The sequence below is a fragment of the Somniosus microcephalus genome, chromosome 11 (genome assembly GCF_052327205.1).
Source record: "Somniosus microcephalus isolate GS21.2 chromosome 11, FLI_Smic_1.0, whole genome shotgun sequence".
NCBI lineage: Eukaryota > Metazoa > Chordata > Chondrichthyes > Squaliformes > Somniosidae > Somniosus > Somniosus microcephalus.
Window position 1 is genome coordinate 32,325,692 of NC_140997.1, and position 22,533 is coordinate 32,348,224.

General features: G+C 45.5%; 1 protein-coding gene across 2 annotated transcripts in view; it reads left to right on the forward strand.

The window, feature by feature from the left end:
• The window catches only part of LOC147110456 (uncharacterized), a 208,104-nt gene that overhangs the window by 93,444 nt on the left and 92,127 nt on the right, over window positions 1–22,533 (forward strand). For both annotated transcript variants that reach the window (XM_086002261.1, XM_086002262.1), the window contains exons 8-12: window positions 5,077–5,178; window positions 5,400–5,474; window positions 15,671–15,835; window positions 19,891–20,009; window positions 21,744–21,806. In XM_086002261.1, the coding sequence (XP_085858387.1) occupies window positions 5,077–5,178; window positions 5,400–5,474; window positions 15,671–15,835; window positions 19,891–20,009; window positions 21,744–21,806 (524 nt within the window). The remainder of the gene's footprint in view (window positions 1–5,076; window positions 5,179–5,399; window positions 5,475–15,670; window positions 15,836–19,890; window positions 20,010–21,743; window positions 21,807–22,533) is intronic.

Here is a 22,533-nt window from a genome sequence, read left to right on the forward strand (position 1 = left end):
TGATCTCAAACCAGCTTTCTGCCAGCTAAGCTTGGCAAGAATGGTGGATGATAAGAATGCAGAATTTTGTATTGGTGAGGACACTGACCATAGCATTCTGAATGAGCTGGGAAGCATTTAAGAAATTGAACTTTGAGGTGATAAAAGCATGGATTAGGGTTTTGGTAGCATTTGGGGAAGAGGTAAGAGGCAAGTAATGTTTTGTGAAGGTTGAAGTGAAGAAGAGAAGCCTAGTTCTAGATTTATCAGTGCGCCAAGGTTGTACACCTCTGGACTTATCCTGAAATGGCAAGTAGGGAGTTTGATGTAGTCAGGCATATTGTTCATGGTGGCACCCAAATAGGAATGTTTCAGTTTTGTAGTCAGCAAGCTAAGGGAATTTATGTTCATCTGCTTTTTAGGGCTGGATTTTCTCAATGGAGATGTGCTGGAGGCGGGACTGCTGGTTTCTGGGTTTCAGTCCCGCCCCCAGCGACGTCTGACCAACCCACGCTATATTCCCTTGACTGGCCTTGTTAAGCCTGCAGGCTTACCAGCCAATTAAGGGAAAGCCGGTGACATATGACATCAGCGTATGACGCTTCATCCGTCAAAAAAATTTTGGCAGATGAATTGTCAGCGTTTAACAGCTTTGAGAAGCTGTCAAACACTGACAATCTCTGTTCTAAGGTGAGCCCTTGCACACAGGCTCACCAAGACCTCTCACCTCAGCAGAAAGCAGATCTGTCATCTCTGCCATTGAGATGAGGAACCTCCGGATCCTCAAAGGTTGAAGTCTGCAGAAAGAAGCAAAGGTAAGGAAACTTTTTCCAACACTTTACACTCACCTCTCATACTTACCTGTCCACACTTGCACCCATCACTCACCTCTACAGCTGACATTTCGACCCCTCTCACCCCCGCAGACCCACTGCTCGCCTCGCTGACCCTGGCAGCGTTTCCCGCCGTCGGGAAGCCCGCATCAGCAGGCATAAAATTGGGAAAAGCCTCTTAACTGCCTGTTAACTACCTGTTAACAGGCAGTTAATTGGCTCTGATCCCCTTCCTGCCTCGAGGAGACGGGCCCCTGTGCGAGTCAGGGACCCGCCTCCCGGGAAGATGGTTCAGAGGCGGATTGGGAGCGGGGTTAGGACCCGCTCCCAATTTTTCCCATTTTCCCAACAGTTCCACCTCCAAACCCGCCTCCTCAGGACTGGTAAAATCCAGCCCATAATGTTGGACAGGTAGATGAATGTGGCAATAATCTTGTAGGAGGAAGAGAGGTAAAATTGGGTATCATCCACGTATTAGTGGAAGCTGATCCATTGCTTCCACATGATATTGCAGAGATGAAGCATATGAAATTTGAAGAGGAGCGAACCAAGGATGGAGTGCTGGGCTACATTGGAAGCGGCACATGGGAGGAGAAAGTACTGCAGGAGATGGAAGGGTAAATTCTGCAAACCCCTGCATGCAATAGGAACACAGTTTGGAGATAGGATTGCAATACTGTAGCACCGATTCTATGTCCCATGCTCCCTTTAAATACAGCTCCCCACTGGGAGTGCAGGAACTTTGACTTTACCCTCTACCATCTTCATTGAGACAGGCATGAGTGAAACCAAAAGAAAGCACTGGCTTGGAGATGGACTGCTGAGAAAAGATGTTGGAGGGGTGCTTGAATGACAAAGGCAGTGGAAAGGTTGAGGAGTGAATGAGCCATATTTGCAGTTTGCAAAGGATGTCATTTATGACTTAGACCATTGCAGTTTCAGTGCTGTGAGTATAGTGGAAGGCAGATTGGAACATTGCAAACAAGGAATGGTGGGAGAGGTGAGAGTGCAGTTGTGAGGCAACAGCGTATTCCATGACTTTTGATTGAAAGGGAAATTTGTAAAAATTGAAAGCTAGATATTTTAGGAGGTGGTGATAATGGCATTTCTACTGGAGATAGGGACAGTTTCAGAGGATAGAGACAGCTTGATGTGTTCAGTGAGCACTGGCTGAGGAGGGGAATTGAACAAAGGAAAGTTCTGCAGTAAATAGTTGCTGTTTAGGTATATAATACACTAAATATAAAGGATGTGAAACTGAATTATATGTGTATATGTAGAATTTTGGAATTTGTCAGCCAGCTATTGATTATTAAGGAACTTCTATACCCAAACTACTTGATATATGTGCGTGAACTATTAATGATATGGATGTTTGGTCGGTTGGTAGATACATTTATCCTAATGAACATAAATCTGTTAATTATGAAACTGTTAGACTTGCTTTCTGTAGTTTGCAGCTCGCTGTTGTATAGTTGCAATCTGGTTCCAGATTTAATTTAGCAACCTGATCTGTTTAGCATAATCAGTGCCCTGGTTTCCGCTTGATCGAAATCAAGGAGGACAGAGAATGCACACAGATAGGTGAGAGACTGGGAGGAGGTTGGGAGAGATGGGGAGATAGTGACAGAAGTAATTGCACAGATGGTCTCAATCTTAGATGATTCCATTTCATTTGATATTAGAGATTGAGGATGGAGGGGGTGGAAAACAGGTATTTGAGGAGCTGGTTCATAATAGATAAAAGGAACTGCAGGTTGTCCTGCCGTCCAGGAGGATCCTGGAGTAATAAGAACATTTGGCTGAGGAGAGGAAGATATTGTAGTGCTTTACATGATCAAGCCAGATCTGGTAATGAATGACTAGACCAGTCATGAGCCAGGTGCACTCAAGTTTGTGGCCCTCAGACTTATGGAAGCAAAAATGGGGACTTTACCGAGGAAACAGCAGGGGTGGGAGATGGTAAGTCATTTGGTGGGAATAAATACGTTGAAGGCAGAGGTGACAGAGCAGTTGAGAGATCAGACATGGCAGAAGTGTTGTAATGGGTAGAGGACCAGAGGAGAGGGAATTAGGAGTTTGAAAGTAAATTTGAGGGCACTGGGGGAGAGCTTTTTCATGGGGGGGATGGTGAAGGTGTTGGGATTAGGGTGAGACAGATGGATGTGCGTGCTTATATGAAAGGCTTTGTTCATAATACTTATGCTGAGAGGTTTACTTTACAACTTTGGAGGCGTCGTCTACACTTTGGAGGTTCGTACGTCTGAACTGCACTTTGGAACTCTGATCTATGAGATAGCATTGGTGCGGCTTATGCTGTTACTTTGGACCTCAGATGAGGACCAAGATGACCAGGAGCAGCAGGAGTAGGAGCAGCAACAGCCTGCTGCTCACAGACCTGCAGCTTCACAGGAGAGAGGGGATCAGCAGAGAGGTGCCGCTTGCAGCAGGTCATATCCGGCACATAGGGGCTACAGGCAGAAAATAAGCTTCCTCGACATGTTGGAACACCAGTGTCTCAGGAGGCTCAGGGTGTCGCATCACGTGGTGGCAGACACTTGCAGCCTGCTGGAACAAGACCTGCTGGAACAAGACCTGCTGCCAAGTGGACCTGGTGGCCATGCTTTACCAGTGACTGTCAAAGTCATCACCTCCTTCAACTTCTTTGACTCTGCATCCTTCCAGGGCTCTGCTGGAGACATTTGCAGGATCTCGCAGTCAGCCACGCACAAATGCATAAAACTGATGGCTTCTTTGCCAGGGCCGCCAATTATGTACACTTTTCCTGCGATGATGCCAGTCAGAATGAGCGGGCTCTTGGGCTTGCGGCTCTGGCTGGCTTCCCGCAGGGTGCAGGGCATCATCGACTGCATTCATGTGTCAATTAAGATGATGATTCCGAGGAGGTGGAGGAGGCGGAACGTTATGCGGCCAATGCACCAGCAGCAGCGCTCATTGCTGCTCAGGATATTATTGCAAAGCTCACTTAGGTTGCACCAGTCCACCCATCTGACAACATCATGCAAAAGCCACTTGCCGCCACCCCCAACCCCACCCCACCCCCCAACCAATGACACTGAAAGAAAGTCTTGCATTTATATAGCCCCTTTCACAACCTCAGGACATCCCAGAGTGCTTTCATTGAATCATAGAATAGTTACAGCACAGAAGGAGGCCATTCGGCCCGTCGAGCCCATGCCAGCTCTCTGCAGGAGCATTTCAGCTAGTCCCACTCCCCCACCCTTACCCTGTAATCCTGCAAAAAAAAATTCTTCAGATACTTATCCAATTCCCTTTTGAAAGCCACGATTGAATCTGTCTCCACCACCCTTTTCAGGCAGTGCATTCCAGATCCTAACCACACGCTGCGTAAAAAAGTTTTTTCTCATGTCGCCTTTGGTTCTTACATTGGTTAAAGCAGGCGTAAGAATTTTAAGGGCATTCGCTGGGCAGAAGTTGGGCAAATAGTGCAACTCTCCCCCGCGGAGGCCCTTCTCCCGGGGATGCGGATGATCTGTCAAGAGAATTCTTGACAGATCGTAAGTTCCGGGTTTTCGCGCATACGTTTCGCCGGAACTTGCGCGGCCACTATGGGCACGTGCGCACCTCGTACGCACCCGTAGGGGCCGCAAATTATGGCCCAATATGCGCAAAAAGAGTATATAAATGAAAGTGTAAAGGAACCATGCAGGAGAGTGGGATTAGCGTACGTTGCTTCTGTGGAGAAAAATACTGGCACACACTACTTGATGGGACAAATGGCCTGTTTCTGTGTTGCAACATTCTATGGGGGGGGTGAAATTCAACTTCAGTGGGGGCGCAAAACAGGCAGTAAAGTATCAGTTGCCTGTACATCTTCCACTCCTGCTGATAGAACAGGCACTAGAACTGGAAAATCCAGGTTTGTGTGTAGTTCTTTTTGAAACAAGAAATTGAAAATAAAAGATAGCTCACTGTTTATGATGACTCACACAATTTAATCAACAATATGCTGTGCCATTTGGTCTTTCTTGTGAGTAAAAGGTCATGCTGAACTTGTTACTGGCAAGAAATGATGTTGATTTGATGGGTATCCATTTCTTGGAAGAGTATTACATGGTTTAAATTTGTTAGCAATGTGCATGGTGGTTGTTGTTTTACACATACAAACTATAATTTTCACAGATATGAATTAGTGATGGAGACAACATAAAGTGGGCGTGCTACTAGCCTAATCTTGATTTATGCTTTCTAACTGCTGCGCTTTGCATTTCTCTCTTGTTAGGATAGAGAATTGATAGCAAACCTTAAGAGGAAATTGGAAGAAATGGAAGAAGATTTTGCAGGTCGCCTTGCAATATTACAGGCTGACCATGACGAACTCCAGGTGATACTTTTAACCTTTGTGCCTGGTAAAAAAGAGTTTAATACTCGCTGAAAGAGTGTTATCGGTTTAGTCGGCTGTACATTTTCATCTTTTCAAATATGCAACCTCAATCATATATTTTTTAAATTTTGTTTTTAAGGAAACCATCAGAATGATATTTTCCATTATCTTTAATCCTACATATGTTATAAATATCATTATTTGCAAATGTGTTTGTGCAGGGGATTCAAGAAAAGCTTGATCAACTTGAGGAAAAGAAGGTTGACAAAGAATTTTTGGAAATGGAGATCAACGCGGTAAGAATTTCTTCTAACTAAAGAAAGAATTAACAGTGGTATAAATATGCAGTATGTACCATATATAGTGCACAATGGTGCCTACGCTTTCTTTAGTTTATCAATGCACGAAACTAAACACTGTTTACTTCGCAACACAGAAGGAAAAAAGGAGTTAGGGTGGTAGTATTGATCAAAGATACTGTTACAGGTCTGGTAAGGGATGATGGGGGTGATTTTCATTCAGAAGTCAGGAAGGAGGCGGGACTACAACTTTCGGGGTTGTAGTCCCGCCTCCATCGAGATGCGGCCAATCTACGTGATTTTAACTTGATTGACCTTGTTGAGCCCGCCCAGCAGACTCAGCAGGCCAATTAAGGGCCACCCGGCAACAGGTGACGTCACAGACTGAAATTTCATCTGTCAAGACGTTTTGACAGATGAACTATCAGTGTTTTTCAGCTGTTTGAAGCTGTCAAACACTGACAGTCTTACTTCTAACCTGAGTCCTTCTACACAGACTCAGTTAGAAATCTCACCGGTACAGAAAGCTGCAGGTTGTCACTTTTGACAGATCGCAGCCATTCTGCTTTCTGTGCCGGTGAGATGAGGGACTCCCCGAACCTAAAGGAAGGAAGGCTGTAAAGGTAAGTACAGGTAATTTAAACGTCTTTACACACTTTAGACACACCAAACACACTTACCTTTGCACTGATGCACCCATCACTCACCTGAACACCGACATCTCGACCCCTCCAAGTCCTTCAACCCGACGGCCCGACTCCTCTAACTTGGCGTGGTTTGGAGCCAGCGGGAATCCCTCACTTCAAGCTTTAAAATAGGGATTAGGCTAAAAACTGCCTGTTAACTACCTGTTAACAGGCAGTTAATTGGCACTAATCCCTTCCCGCCTTGGGTAGGCGGGTCCCAGTGCGGGGCGGGTACCCGCCTCCTTTGAAATTTAGATGGAGGCGGGTTGGGGGCGGGATGGGGTCGGGACCCCCGAATTCGGGACTTTAACCCCCCGCACGCCTCCAATCCCGACTCCACGGGTCAATGAAAATCGACCCCAATGTGTTTGAGGATTTAAAGACAGAATCTATTTGTCTAGAGCTAAGGAGCACAGAAGGATTGTTACGCTGCTGGGTGTACTGTAGACTACCAAATAGTAGGAAGGAGATGGAGGAGAAAATCTGCAAGCAAATTTCAGAACGATGTAAAAACAAAAGAGTGGTGATACTGGGGGACTTCAATTATCCTAATATAGACTGGGGAAGAAACAGTGTTAAGGGCAAGGAGGGGGAGGAATTCCTGAAATGTGTGCAGGACAACTTTCTTAATTAGTATGCTTCCAGTCAACGAGGAAGGAAGCAGTGCTGGATCTAGTTCTGGGGAAATAAATGGGGCAAGTGCAGCATTTTTCAGTAGGAGAGCATTAGGGAAACTGTGATCACAATATGATTAGTGATGTAAGCAAACTACTAGGCACTTGGTCTAAGCATTAAACAAAGCTTTAATCAATTGTTTTACAACATGGAGGTCTAGTTGTGTCCTTCACTAGTTCCTGTTAAGAATGTCCTGCGCAAGCTGGGCCCGTGCCCGAGTATTTATACTCTCCCTGGACAGCGCCACCCGTAGGCCGCTCAGTATTATTTCATAAGTCTTTCTTTCATGAATGACTGATTCATGTCAATTAGGTTTAGCGTAATTATGGAAAGGGCCAAGGAATAATCAAAGGTGAAGATATTCAACTGGAAGAGGGCTAGTTTCAGTGAGCTGAAGGTGGATTGGAAACAAAGATTTATAGGTAAAACAGTAAATGAGCAATGGGTGGCCTTCAAAGAGGAGATAATTCAGGTACAGACTAGACACATTCCTATGAGAGGAAAGGAAGGGATCAAAAGCTAAAGCGCCCTGGATGACTAAAGATACAGCAGGAGAAATTCGGTATCGCCCCATTTGGGGTGCAATTATCAGCCTGGCGCAAAGTTTAGCACCTGCCGCTAATTATCGCCTCCGACTGCAAACTTGGCTTCTATCGCCCCTGGAGCTGATTGGAGCGCTAAATCAGGCACTACACACCTCTCTTAAGGCGCTAACGCCAAGGAGTGAGGCACTACCTCAAAGCGCTGGCGAAGCTCATGTGATGTCAGTCAGCAATGGAACACAGGCACACTGGCGCCGGCCAGTTCTTAAAGGGGAGGGTCGATCTTACTCTCCATCCACACCCTGCTCATTGCAGCCTTGAATCTCGGCCTGGAGAGACCTGTACATCAAATCTGCTGGAAAGAACAATGGAGAGGCCCAGGGAAAGAGTTCAGAGTGCAGCCCCCATATTCTCTTCTAAATCGATGCAAGGAAGGTCAAATCAAAATGAACCTGCAAAGTGCTGCTCAGTACCCAAAACTCCTTCCCACAGCGTTGAATCTCTCTATAAGTCTCTCTCTCTCTCTCTCAGAATGCGTGGTGCAAAAATGTCGCTGACAAAAAAAGGCAGGAAGCGGTCGCCTTTAAATAGCGCTCCCCCAGTCCCTTCCCGACTGCAAAACGTTCCCCTCAACCTGTCGTTGCTAGCGGCAGGCGGAATGTCAGGGGGCGCCACACAATATCTGGTCTGGGGCGCTACCGGGGCGCAGGAGATCGTGGTGGTAATATTTAGCGCCGCCGTAAAATGTCTGGTCAATTTCACGTCGGCGCAAACACCGCCGCGCCCGGGTGCTAGTTGCTTTGCGACCCATTAGCGCCCTCTTCTAACGGGATGCGCAAAGCAACCGAATTTTTCCCCCATAGAGATTAAAATGAAACAGAAAAAAGAGGCTTACGATAAATGTCAGATTCATACTGCAGTAGGGAATCAAGCAAAGTACAGAAAATGCAGAGCGAGAAGTGAAAAAGGAAATGAAAGGGACAAAGAGGGGGTATGAGAAACAATTAGCAGGTAACATAAATTCTTTTATAAAGATATAAATAGTAAAAGGATAATCAAAGGAAGGATGGGGCTGATTAGGGACCAAAAAGGAGATCTTGTGGATGCTGAGGTACTCAATGAGTACGTTGGATTTGTCTTCACAAAGAAGAGGATACTGCCAATGGCACAGTAAAGGAAGAGGTAGTAGAGAAATTAGATAGGATAAAAATAGATAAAGAAAGAGGTACCTAAAAGGTTGGCAGAACTCAAAGTAGAAAAGTCACCCAATGGGATGTATCCTAGGTTGCTGAAGAAAGTAAGGGTGGAAATCGTAAAGGCGCTGGCCACAATCTTCCAATCCTGCTTAGATATGGGAATGGTCCACAGGATTGGAAGGTTGCAGATCTTACACCCCTGTTCAAAAAAGGGGAGAGGGATAAACCTGGTACAGGAAACTTTCGATTAACCGGCCACTAAATAACCGGAACGCTCCATCCACCGGCAAAATTCAGGAGTCGGTTCAGATAACTTTTTTTACTTTTAGTTACTTTTTTTACTCATTTGTGGCTGTGCAAGGGTGTAGCTGAAGCTGTTGCTAAGCTACAGAGACGCTTGCAAGTTGTGCCGATTGTTTTGAAGCTGTTGGGTTTGTTGCTTTAGACGGAGCTCTGAGCTCCGTATGTTTTACTATAGCGTTCGGTTATCTGGCATTGTTGATGGACCGGCACCAGGTCGGTCCCGTCCGTGCCGGATACCAGAAAGTTTCCTGTAACTACAGTTGTTTTCCTCAGATCAGTTTGTCCAAACACACACATTCTGGCTTTGGATCTGTGCTGCTTTTGTGTATATTATGTTCTTTTGTTTTGTAAAAGTGATATCTACTCAGCAATTGCGTGTAGCAGATGAAGCATTCCACATATGTTGATGCTGTTTTTAACTGCTGTTATCAGATTTCTATGATAAATTAGTCATCTATCAGGGTACGTTTAATCTGTGCATTCTGTTCTTCTGTAAGTCTGCAATTTTCAGCTAGAAAACTGACAAGATACAAAAAATTCCAATGCATTCTTATTGGTATGAGCTCCAGTGAGAAAACCAATTGCCCCAGCACCTTCTCCCACACCCCAGTCAGCATTGAGGTTTCACCTTCAATTTCCCTCTGTACCTCCTCTGCAGGTAAAGTTCCATCAGGCTCATTTGAGTTATTTCTTTGACTCATCACACTTCATCTTCCTTTACTCATAATTATCATCGCCAACTCTGGTTGGAAACAGTCCTGGAGGTTTGATCATGTGACATTCTGACCACATGACATCTGATCACATGACACCTACAAATGTAATTGCATTTACCTTTCTAAAGGTTGGGTCCCCTGTAGTTGGGTATCTTTGCTCGTGGTTTCGTGCCAGCAGCTGCTGTACGAGAGAGTCCAAGAACCCAGACCACCATGAGCAGCCGAAGAAGGGAAACCGAGGGCAGGAAGGAGGGGAATCTGAAGGTTGGGGGAACAATTCACAGAGGGGAAACCAGAGATGGGAGGAACTTTGATTCCACCAGTAACTAATGGTAACTCACTGAAATTGCACTGATAATAAATAGTAATATTGATAACACTCAGATTCCCCTCCTATCCAGCAGTAATACATTGGCCTCGATTTTAACTGACCTGTGGAGTCGGGATTGGAGGTGTGCGGGGGGTTAAAGTCTCGAATTCGGGGGTCCCGACACCATCCCGCCCCCAACCTGCCTCCATGTAAGTTTCAAAGGAGGCGGGTACCCGCCCTGCACTGGGACCCGCCTACCCGAGGCGGGAAGGGATTAGTGCCAATTAACAGGTAGTTAACAGGCAGTTTTTAGCCTAATCCCTATTTTAAAGCTTGAAGTGTGGGATTCCCGATGGCTCCAAACCACGGCAAGTTAGAGGAGTCGGGCCGCCGGGTTGAAGGACTTGGAGGGGTCGAGATGTCGGTGTTCAGGTGAGTGATGGGTGCATCAGTGCAAAGGTAAGTGTGTTTGGTGTGTCTAAAGTGTGTAAAGAAGTTTAAATGACCTGTACTTACCTTTTCAGCCTTCCTTCCTCTAGGTTTCGGGAGTCCATCATCTCACCGGCACAGAAAGCAGAACAGCTGCAATCTGTCAAAAGTGACAGCCTGCAGCTTTCTGTGCCGGAGAGATTTCTAACTGAATCTGTGTAGAAGGACTCGGGTTAGAAGTAAGACTGTCAGTGTTTGACAGCTTCAAACAGCTGTGAAACACTGATATTTCATCTGTCAAAACGTCTTGACAGATGAAATTTCAGTCTGTGACGTCACCTGTTGCCGGGTGGCCCTTAATTGGCCTGCTGAGCCCGCTGGGCGGGCTCAACAAGGTCAATCAAGTTAAAATCGCGTGGATTGGCTGCATCTCGATGGAGGCGGGACTACAACCCCGAAAGTTGTAGTCCCGCCTCCTTCCCGACTTCTGAATGAAAATCACCCCCATTAACTCACTGACATGTAACTGGTAGCAATAGGTGTAATACCCCGATATCCTGCCTGTAACCAGTAGTAATCCTATAAACCGCTGATAGGCACCCTGAAACCCTAGTCAGAATCCTCTTGCATTGCATAAGGTGTGGTCAGGCTCCCCAGTTGATGCCACTTTTAACAGGCCTGATCTCTCTCCCTACCTCCTTGGACTCTGGTTTGAACTTATATTCTGTGTAAAGCTGAAAAATCTGAACTGGCAGCCTCGGTCAGAGCTAATCTGTACTTGGACTTCACACGTTAAAACCGGCTGGCACAGACTGACCTGAACCAAACCGAGAGATCGCACACAGGACAGTGGGCTCGGAGTTAGGGGCATTTCTTTCAGGGCATATTGTTCTAAACTCAGCTCAGCAGCATCTTCTCTAAACCACTCCCTGGGCCCGGACTCAATAAAGGAGAGTTTTCACAGTGATTGTAGCACAGAAGGAGGCCATGCGGCCCCTGGTGCCTGTGCTGGTGCTGGCACTACCTCCTGTAACCCCATTCCCCCAAATCCTTTTATATTCCTCTTTTTCAAATATTAATCTCATTATCTTTTAAATAATGATGCAGTCTCCACCTCAATAGCCTCTTGTGGTGAAGGATCCCATGGCCTAATAACCCTCAGTTCAAGAACCTTCCTTCTTTCCTTTTTGTTGCTACCAGTAAGAATCCTCGGTCTCAATTACCTTGTTTCCCATTTGCCCGCCAGTGGAAAGAATCTTTCACTATTTGCCTACAGTAAAGTTCCCTCTGTACTGGCTGTTCCTCTCTCGGTGCCGCTCTCACTCACCACGTTGCTGCTGCTCTCAACTCTACACAAAATGCTGGTCTCTCACCCAGCAATGCTCCCTCTAATTTTCTTGTTGGCCTTTAATGGACTACATGGGCTGTTCAAAATTCCGCGCATGCGCAGTTTTTCTATTTATAAGCCGGCTCACCGGTTGTGCGGGACCTTCAGTGCGCTGTGCGACCACGCAACTTAAAGGGGACATTGCCGCCCACCCCATTTCCCAGTCTCTTGTGCAAGTCCCAATCCCCCTGACAGCCAAACTCCCTCTCCCACCCCAACCCGAGCCACAATGCCCCCATCCCCAGTCCCCTTCTCTCCACTGACCCCTTCTCCTGATCCCCGTCCCCTGATCCCTCATTCCCAGTCCGCTTCCCTCCACTGACATTTGGTGGCCATGCCTTCTGTTGCCTCGGCCCTAAGCTCTGGAATTCCCTGCCTAAACCTCTCCACCTCTCTACCTCTCTTTCCTCCTTTAAGACGCTCCTTAAAACCTCCCTCTTTGACCAAGCTTTTGGTCAACTGCCCTAATTTATCCTTATGTGGATTGGTGTCAAATTTTTTGTCTTAAAAATACTCCTGTGCAGCGCCTTGGAACGTTGTACTACGTTAAAGGCGCTATATAAATACAAGTTGTTGTTGTTGACCCCCTTCTCCTGATCCCCCATCCTCAGTCTACCTTCCTGTCCCTGCCTAAGCCCCATTCCCCCCACTGATCCTCCATGCCCCGGTCTCCCTCCCTCCCCCTGCCTAAGCCCCATTCCCCCCACTAATCCTCCATCCCTGATTCCCCATCCCCAGTCTCCGTCTATTCCTGACCCCTCATTCCCATCTCCCTCTCTCTCCATCCCCTATTCCCCAGCCTCTTTCTCTCCTCGACCCCTATTCCCTATCACCCTCTCTCCCCAAGCCCCCATTCCCATCTCCCTCTTTCTCCATCCTCTATTCCCAGTCTCCCTCTGTCACCCAAGCCACCATTTCTGTTGGTCTCTCTCCTCGACTCCATTCCCCACTTCCTCTCTGCTTCATTCCTGACCCCTATTCCCATCTCCCATTGAGGCCCTATTCCCATCTCCCCCTCTCCCCACCCTCTATTCCCGTCTCCCTCTCTCCCCAGCCCCTGTTCCCAGTCGCCCTCTCACCATTCCTCAGTTTCCCTCTCTCCATCCCCAACACTCATTCCCCAGTCTCCCACTCTTCCCTCGAGCTCACATTTCCCAATCTTCCTCTCTCCCCATCCCCTATTTGCAAAACTCTCTCCGCATCACCTATTACCATCTCCCTCTCTTCTCCCTGTCTCCATTCCCATCTCCCACTCTCTCCCCATCCCCTATTCCCATTTCCTGCATTACAACAGCGCTGTGGGATGTCCTGACGTTGTGAAAGATGCTATATAAATGCAGACTTTCTTTCTTGTTTCTTTCTTTCTCCTCTCTCCATTCCCTATTCTCAATCTCCCTGACTCCAGTCTCCTGTCTCCCTTGAGCCCCATCCCCATTCCTCAATCTCCATTGAGTCCCATCCCCTATTCTTCAATCTCCATTGAGCCCCATTCCCTATTCCCCTCTTTTCCAATCCCCATTCCCATCTCCCTCTCTCCCCGACTCCCATTCTGCAGTCTCCCTCTCTTCCCCGAGCCCCCATTCACCAGTCCATCTCTCCATCCTCTATTCCCCAGTCTCCCTCTCTCCCCATCCCTACTCTCCAGTCTCCCTGACTCCATTCTCCAGTCTCCCTTGAGCCCCATCCCCAATTCCCCAATCTCCCTCTCGCCCCATCCCCTATTTCCCTCTTTCCTGATCCCCTATTCCCACCTCCCCGACTCCCATTCCCAGTTTCCCTCTCTTCCCATCCCCAACTCCCATTCTCCAGTCTCCCTCTCTCCCCTGAGCCCCCATTCACCAGTCCATCTCCCCATCCCTATTCCCCGTCTCCCTCTCTCCCCAACCCCCATTCCTCAGTCTCACTGGCTCACCATCCCCTATTTCCCAGTCTCCCTCCCTCCCCCAACCCCCCCGCCATTTCCCAGTCTCCCTCTCACCACACCCCACCTGATTCTCAAGTCCCCTGTGACTCCCTTCACTCAGAGGGTTGTGAATCTTTAGAATTCTCTACCCCAGAGGGCTGTGGATGCTCAGTAGATGCGTTTATGGAAGAATGAGATTGATAGATTTTTGGGCGGGAAAGTAGAGTTGAGGTAGAAGTTCAGCCATGATCTTATTGAATGGCGGAGCAGGCTCGATGGGCCATATGGCCTACTCCTGCTCCTAATTCTTATGTTCTTAGGATATTTGTATGAGTTTATAAAATATGATCAATTCTGAAAGCTTTGTTTTAATTTAATCATAATCATAATCATAATCAACTTTATTGTCATTGTTAGTGCACAAGTGCAGTACAACGAAATGTAGGCTTGCGGCTCCCGAGAGTGTACATTTAGATTAAGACATTTAAACATTCAACATTCATTTGGCTTGTAATACATTAACATAAACATAATAAAGTGCATTGGCAGATGTGCAGGCTTTAGAGTTTATTTGTGGAGTTCAGTAGGATGACAGCCCTGGGAAAGAAGCTGTTCCTAAATCTGGTCGTACGGGTGCGAATGCATCTGTAGCGTCTCCCAGATGGCAGGGGGGCGAACAGACTGTGGCTGGGGTGGGTAGGGTCTTTGATGATGGTCAGTGACCTCTGTAAACAGCGTTTCTGGTATATGTGCTCTATGGATTAAGAACAATCAGGTTATATTGGAATAATTCAAAACAACATTTTTTCACTTTAAAACTTTTATTGGGTTAACCTGAAACCTCAGCAAATTTATATAGTGAGTAACTGTGCTTTGCAGAACAGGAAGGTGTCAGGTTTCCTATCTGGGTTGAGTTAGCTGCCTTCAACCAGGTAGTGTTAGTGGCACTACAATTGGCTTTGACACCTCTGTTCATTATCTTAATGATCCCTGATGGAACTGTGTACATGTGGACTTTGGTGAAGAAAACTTTGGGTTTGGCTGTGACTCCTCTCCGCCGCCCCCGCCCCCCCCCCCCCCCCCATAGTTGAATAGCTTGCTGACACTCTCCAGGCTCATACATGAATAATAGCTACTTGGGGGCGATGACATGAGGCACACCAATACCCGTGAAACCAACACCTTCAGTAGGGGAGGAGAAGGAAGAACATTGGCCAGAAAAAGAAACACATATAAACGAAAACTTTTCATATTTTTAATAAATGTACACTACTTTACCTACTGTAAAAGCTAAATGCAAAGAGGGTCTGTCAGATTCTGTAAAAAGACAGGTTAATATCTGAGGCATGTACCTTCAGAACCTGAAGATGGATTATACCCAAATCATCTCCGCCAGTTGTCCTTTCACCTCCGATACCTGGCACCCCTCAGCAAACCCCTGATGCCACACAATTAAATCAATGGCATTGCGACTGTCACTCAATTCATTTGTGTATGTGAGTCATCATAGGTTCATAAGCTCATGAAACTAACACTTTACAAAAATGTAAGTGCTCTCTATATCAGGAATGACCGACCTTATCATGAACTGATAGTTGACAAGTTGGTCATTCTTACATGGAATGGGTGGCTTCAAATGGGGGGTAATTGTAAGTTTTAGAAACATGTTCATCTTTTATTATATTTATCATATACTGTATGAATGAATGAGAGGAAATCGCTTTTTGGCAATAATCTCTCAGTTTGAAGGCATATTTAATAATATCAGCATTCCATCTCAGTTAACAATCTTAATCCGTTCATTTGAGAGAAAAATATCGGAAGCCATATTAATTCTTCTACTGGCAGAATGCTGCAGCACTTCTTGGTATGGTACTGGTAGGGTATGGTGCCAGACTAAAACTTCTGCTTTCAGTTAATTGTCCCACCAATGTTGGTACTTTGCTAAATGCCAACTGCCAGATTGATTAATTCAGAAGGGCAGCAGTTAGCCTTAGGACAGTATATTTCTTTTCAATTATATTTCTTTCTTATTTTTCACTCCAGAAAGCTGACAAGAAAGCATTAGACGCTAAAGTGAGTAGAACACTGCTGGATGCAACGGCACAGCAATTAAACGCAATGATGCAGGAACTATTGAATAAGGTGTGCGCCCAAGAGAAGGACTGGCAGAAGGTGCTGGAGAAACTTCTTTGTGACATGGACTGCAAGGTAACAAGATCCAGTGTAATATGTATATTTGTTTATTTCAAGCCATCTATCTAAGCATCACGTCATTATTAAAAGAAGTTAATGAAATTACTATCAAGTCTGTGCTGCCTAAATATGTATTGGTGCAAAGGTAATGAACTGTGATGTCTATACTAAATTTGGATTTATTCAATTTAAACTGCTAACACTCAACATTCATTGTAAAAGGGCATCTGAACATCATCTTCTTAGGCAGTCCCTCGGAACTGAGGATGACTTGCTTCCACATTAAAAATGAGTTCTCAGGTGACTGATGAGTCCAATGCGGGAGTTACAGTCTCTGTCACAGGTGGGGCAGACGGTGGTTGAAGGGGCGGGTGGGTGGAGTGCTTGGTTTGATGTGCGCTCCTTGTGCTGCTTGCGCTTGGCTTCCGCTTGCTCCCGGCGAAGAGACTCAGGGTGTTCGGCGCCTTCCCGGATGCTTCTCCTCCACTTTCACAGAATCACAGAATCCCCACAGTGCAGATAGAGGCCATTTTGGCCCATCGAGCCTGCACCGACACATATCCCACCCTATCCCCGTAACCCCACGTATTTAATCCCCTAACACTAAGGGTCAATTTATCATAGCCAAATCAACCTAACCTGCACATCTTTGGACTGTGGGAGGAAACCGGAGCACCCGGAGGAAACCCACGCAGACACAGGGAGAATGTGCAAACTCCACACAGACAGTCACCCGAGGCTGGATTTGAACCTGGGTCCCTGGCGCTGTGAGGCAACAGTGCTAACCACTATGCCACCGTGCCCGCCCTTTGTGCGGTCTTAGGCCAGGGATTCCCAGGTGTCAGTGGGGATATTGCACTTTTTCAAGGAGGCTTTGAGGGTGTCCTTGAAGCGTTTCCTCTGCCCATCTGGGGCTCTCTTGCCGTGCCGGAGCTCCGAGTAGAGCACTTGTTTTGGGAGTCTCGTATCGGGCATGCGGACAATGTGACCCGTCCATCGGAGCTGATCGAGCGTGGTCAAAGCTTCGATGCTGGGGATGTTGGCCTGAGCGAGAACACTGACGTTCTGAACATAGGTAAATATTTATTGTTTGTAAGTGAGTTTGAAGCTTCCTACCCTGTTTTAGATTTTTGAGTTAATTATGGAGATGTGTGGTAAAAGGAGCAGCCAGTTTGTTCTAGCCTTTCATCTCTGTCCATGCAGTAGTTTTTAAGACATTTTTTTTACAGGGATTTGGGGGACTTACTATCAGGTATATACAATCAATTTTTCAGAACCACATGGACAAGTGCCTGCAAGCGACGCAGAGCGGTCGGTAGTTGTGCTGTAAGGGTTGTGCTGCATGATTGATAAACCATTTTATCCTATTTGATTATACACGTGCTCCTGAGGAGTTCTACATGTCAGAAGCTGTAAGACTTGGTGCTGTGTGAGCTCACACTAACTGGAACAGTGTGAGACCGATGGAATCAAATGCGAAATCGAGAGAATATCAGAATCTTGTACAGGAAGCTCTTTGGTATCCGGCACCGACGGGACCGGCGTGTTGCCAGTTGATCAAAAATTCCGTATGACGGAGAGGGTTATCTACCGAGGCTATTTTTTACAAAGAAAAATAAAAAAATCAAGAAATGTGCAGTATACAGTAATTGGGTACTCACCTACAGAATGTTGTGTTAAATGGATGGTGGAAGATGCTTGATTAAGTACAGTACTGCCAGTTGAGGGCAATGCAATGCAATGACTACCAGCAGCGTGGGAGACACACAGCATCCCTGTAAAATGGCGGATTGGAAGAGACTACCGGCAGCGCGGGAGAGTCAGACCCCTGTTACAGGGGTATTGAGGTGTTCCGACTTCCGACAAGAAGCCGAGTAGTGGCAGTTTGGAGAACTACCCCCACTGACGAACTCGGCCACCACGGGAGACTCGGACTCTGCAACATTGCCAGTTATTGAGGTGTTGTTTTCGGAGTGAGAATTTTGCTGGTTAATAGAGAATTACGGATATTTAGATGCCGTTTAAATGAGAGTTTCCTGTACTTCCTTTTAGCCCATATTTCTGCCTTCAGTTTATGTATTTTTCCAGCAAAGTTTGATTCTCCACTATTTCCAAGTCACCTCAAGTGTGTCATTTTCCACTGTTTATTATTCCACATTTGCTTCCTTTCTTGTCTATGACTATATTACCAATAGTTGCAATTTTATCAACATTTTCTTCGTTTCTTCTAAACTTGGTCCTGCTGTTCTCTCCTCGACCTTCCATTTAATGGACAGGTCAAAAGAACTTCAAAAGGAAGTAACGTTTTTATTTGTGTTTTGGTACAGGTAAACAAGCCTTTTATAAGTTAAAGCACAGATAATAATGGGGATGAATGGAAAGAAAGAAAAGCACACATAGATTGAAAAAAATGAAAATAGTCAATGAAGAGAGTTGCAAAAGATAATGATTATAAGAAAAAAATCAGATTTAATATGCTATAATAGAAACATAGAAAATAGGAGCAGGAGTAGGCCATTCGGCCCCTCGAGCCTGCTCTGCCATTTAATGAGATCATGGCTGATCATTCAAATTCAGTACCCTGTCCCTGCTTTCTCCCCATATCCCTTGATCCCTTTAGCCTTAAGAAATATATCTAACTCATTCTTGAATATGTTTAATGAATTGGCCTCAACTGCCTTTTGTGGTAGAGAATTCCACAGGTTCACCACTCTCTGGGTGAAGAAATTCCTCCTCATCTCTGTCCTAAATGGCTTACCCCTTATCTTTAGACTGTGAGCCCTGGTTCTGGACTCCCGGCCATCGGGAACATCCTTCCTGCATCTAGTTTGTCTAGTCCTGTTAGAATTTTATAAGTTTCAATGAGATCCCCTCTCATTCTTCTAAACTCCAGCGAATATAAGCCCAATCGACCCAATCTCTCCTCATACGTCATTCCTGCAATCCCATGTATCAGTCTGGTGAATCTTCGCTGCACTCCCTCCATGGCAAGAACATCCTTCCTCAGATAAGGCAACCAAAACTGCACACAATACTCAAGGTGTGGTCTCACCAAGGCCCTGTACAACTGCAGCAAGACATCCTTGCTCCTGTACTCGAATCCTCTCGCTATGAAGGCCAACATACCATTGGCCTTCTTAACCGCCTGCTGCACCTGCATGCTTACCTTCAGCGACTGGTGCACAAGGACACCCAGGTCTCGATGCCCTTCCCCTTCTCCCAATCTATTGCCGTTCAGATAATAATCTGCCTTCCTGTTTTTGCCACCAAAGTGGATAACCTCGCATTTATCCACATTATACTGCATCTGCCATGCATCTGCCCAATCACCCAACCTGTCCAAATCATCCTGGAGTTTCTCAGCATCCTCCTTACAGCACACACGCCCACCCAGCTTTGGGTCATCTGCAAACTTGGAGATATTACATCTAGTTCCCTCGTCTAGATCATTAATATATATTGTGAATAGCTGGGGTCCTAGCACCGATCCCTGCAGTACCCCACTAGTCACTGCCTGCCACTCGGAAAAAGACACGTTTATTCCAACTCTTTGCTTCCTGTCTGCCAGCCAGTTCTCTATCCAAGTCAATACCTTGCCCCCAATCCCATGTGCCTTAACTTTACACGCTAATCTCTTATGCGGGACCTTATCAAAAGCCTTCTGAAAGTCCAAATACACCACATCCACTGGTTCTCCCTTATCTATTCTACCAGTTACATCCTCAAAAAATTCCAGTAGATTAGTCAAGCACGATTTACCTTTTGTAAATCCATGTTGACTTTGTCCGATCCTGTCACTGTTTTCCAAGTGCTCTGCTATTACATCTTTTATAATGGACTCTAGCATTTTCCCCACTACTGATGTCAGGCTTACTAGTCTATAATTCCCCGTTTTCTCTCGACCACCTTTTTTGACTAGTGGGGTTACATTAGCAAATACTTAAGCAAATAAAGTTGCACTGCAAGCCTGCAGTTAAATAGACCATGTGTGAAATGTTCTCTAGATATACTTTCAATGGGTTACCTGACTAATTTCTAGCTCTGTGAAATTCCAATTAATTTTATTACAGCTGGATCGCATGGAGCTGGATCCGCTCAAGAAACATTTGGAAGAAAGGTGGAAACAGCTGAAAAAGCAGTTGAGAAATGGCCCAGGTTTTGAGGCCGATTCTGCTGCTGGATTCAGGAAGTGAGTGAATTGAATGCAAGCTAGAAACAATAACACTGAAAAAGTATGGGGTAAAGAAGTGACCCGAAGAGACATGGGAGTAGAATTTCCGCACAATTTCCCTGGTCTGCTGCTGTGACTTCTTGGGGGCGGGGGGGGGGGGCGGGTGGACGGAAATGTTTATACCAATTCTCAGGGTTTCCACTGATCATCCGCTGAGGTTATGGCAGGAAATCGAGAGACCCCCCACCCCGGCAATTTTACTGGCAATTTTTATTAACTTGCAAATGAATGAATTCCCTTTTTCGTCTAATTGCGCTGGGACCACTGATGGATGAAGAAGGGTGAGAGGAGGCTCGTGTGGAGCGTAAACACCGGCATGGACCTGTTGGGCCGAATGGCCTGTTGCTGTGCTGTTAATGCTTTGTAATTGTGTATAATTACCTTTTTCCAATATTCCCCACCACCTCTCCTGGACACTGGGTATAGCTCCATCCATAAGACAGTAGCTTGCCAAAGTGAGCCTAAATGGTGAGTGCCACTGGGCTATTCACCACAGCCAAACGCAATCCTGTCCTCACCCGATATCCACACATGTACTTTGCAGCAAGGGTCACAAGGATAGTAATCAGGAGAGGGGTCCATGGTTGATGTTTGCTTCCCTAACCAAGGGACACTAAAGCCAATTGTAGTATCCCAATTGCATTCAGCTTTCAGCTAGCTCAGCATAGACCAGAGACTGAACCTGGGACCTCCTTGTCTGTACAGCTTTAATACCAAGCTCCTTGGTGCCTTTACCCAGTAAGCTACCAGAGGTGCTCTATAGCACACATCCTGCGATGAGCATGGCATTTTTAAGAGGCTGGATACACAAGCAGCAGAAAACCACCTGCATTGGTAATTATTGGTTTTAATTCTGGGGAGGCAAATCTTCTATTTTGTTTGTCATTTATTTGATTAGCTGTATTGAATGAGACCCTTCAACTGATAAAAACATTAAAACGCATGGCATGTGAAAAGGCTATTGACCTGTCAAGTTCAATAGTCCCACACACCTTGCACAAGATCCCTATCATGAATTATATCCCACCATTTAATCTTCTGCAGGAACATTCTATATAAATAATTCTCAAAATTAATTCATCCATCTTCACATCCCCACACTTCAGCCCTGTCCTCCAGACTATTGAACGCCATGACAATTAGATATTGGGGTGCAGAATTCCATTGATCTGTCAACTTCCCAAGATAAAACTGTACAGGAGCAACAATGAAAGGTTGTAAAAAAGGAGCCACAAAGAAAGTCTTGGAGCCATCTTGTGGTGTATGCATAAAGATATCTTATAGATGATTTGAAATTGACATGCTGTAAGAACCCAATTGTATATGACAGTCTTTTTAAGGAATAGACAGCAGCAGATTTGTGAAGGTTCACTGGATGAGAGAAAACATAATCATTTTGTTTTAGTCTCTTTCACTTTCCTGCCATTTGATTGATAAACAGCACAGGTACCTGAAATCATGGAACAATAACTAGTTTTTTCATTGGTTGGGAATAGATTTGATCATTTAGAAAAGGAAATGTTTGAGAGAAAATCTTGTGAAAACAAAGCAGTCCCCCCAAAAAAAGTTCAAAATGAACTAAAACTTTGTGTTAAAAATAGTACAGATAAATGGTTACAATTATATTAAAACTACTGTATAATGAAATGTGGCAGTGTTAATCTGTTTAATTGTTTTGTCATCCAATTTCAGACAGTTACTTGAGCGATTTAAATGCATTTCTTGTGCCAAATCTACAAGGGTAATGCCAGGGCCGTAAGTAAATATATCTTAATAAGGATCTTTGATATTGCTTGATATTGTTCTTTGAAAGATGGAGCTGATTTGGGGATCAGAGAAAGAAGTTTGAAATAAATAAGTAGTTTTCCAGTATAAATAAATTGTACATACTAAGAAAACATGATACAGTACTAAGAAAATGAAGTATGTAATATTTTCACTGAGAGACTAAGGGGGCCGTTTTTCCACTTTCCTGCCCCAGAGGTGTGTATAAACTACAAGCACAATGCAGAAGAAAAATGGACGAAGACCTGTTATGCTGGGTGTGCGTTCCGACATGGACTGGTTGGGCCAAATGGCCTTCTTCTGTGTTGTAACTTCTATGATTGCACTGTGCCCAGACTTCCCGTTCAGTTTTAGTAGCACAGTTCTCCATAGCGCCAGAAGCAGGCGAAGCAATGTAAATCATATTTAAATTGACGTTAAATGACATCACCCGGGCCTGTAATCAGCTTTTCTCTACTTTCGCTGGTTGCAGGTCGGTGTCATGCTGCCCCCATAAAAAGCTGGCACTGTTGATTATTGTCCTGCATTGTATTGGTTGGTGATTTAAAGGGACAAGCTCAAAGTGTGATGTAAGCTTCTCAGTTTTTCTGCATTTATCTGCAATTTACTGTTCTCCATGGGGCTACTGTCGTCAGAACTCTTAGAGATCTGGGGATTAGTGCTTACACCTTCTGCACTATGACAGCACTGCCTGTGG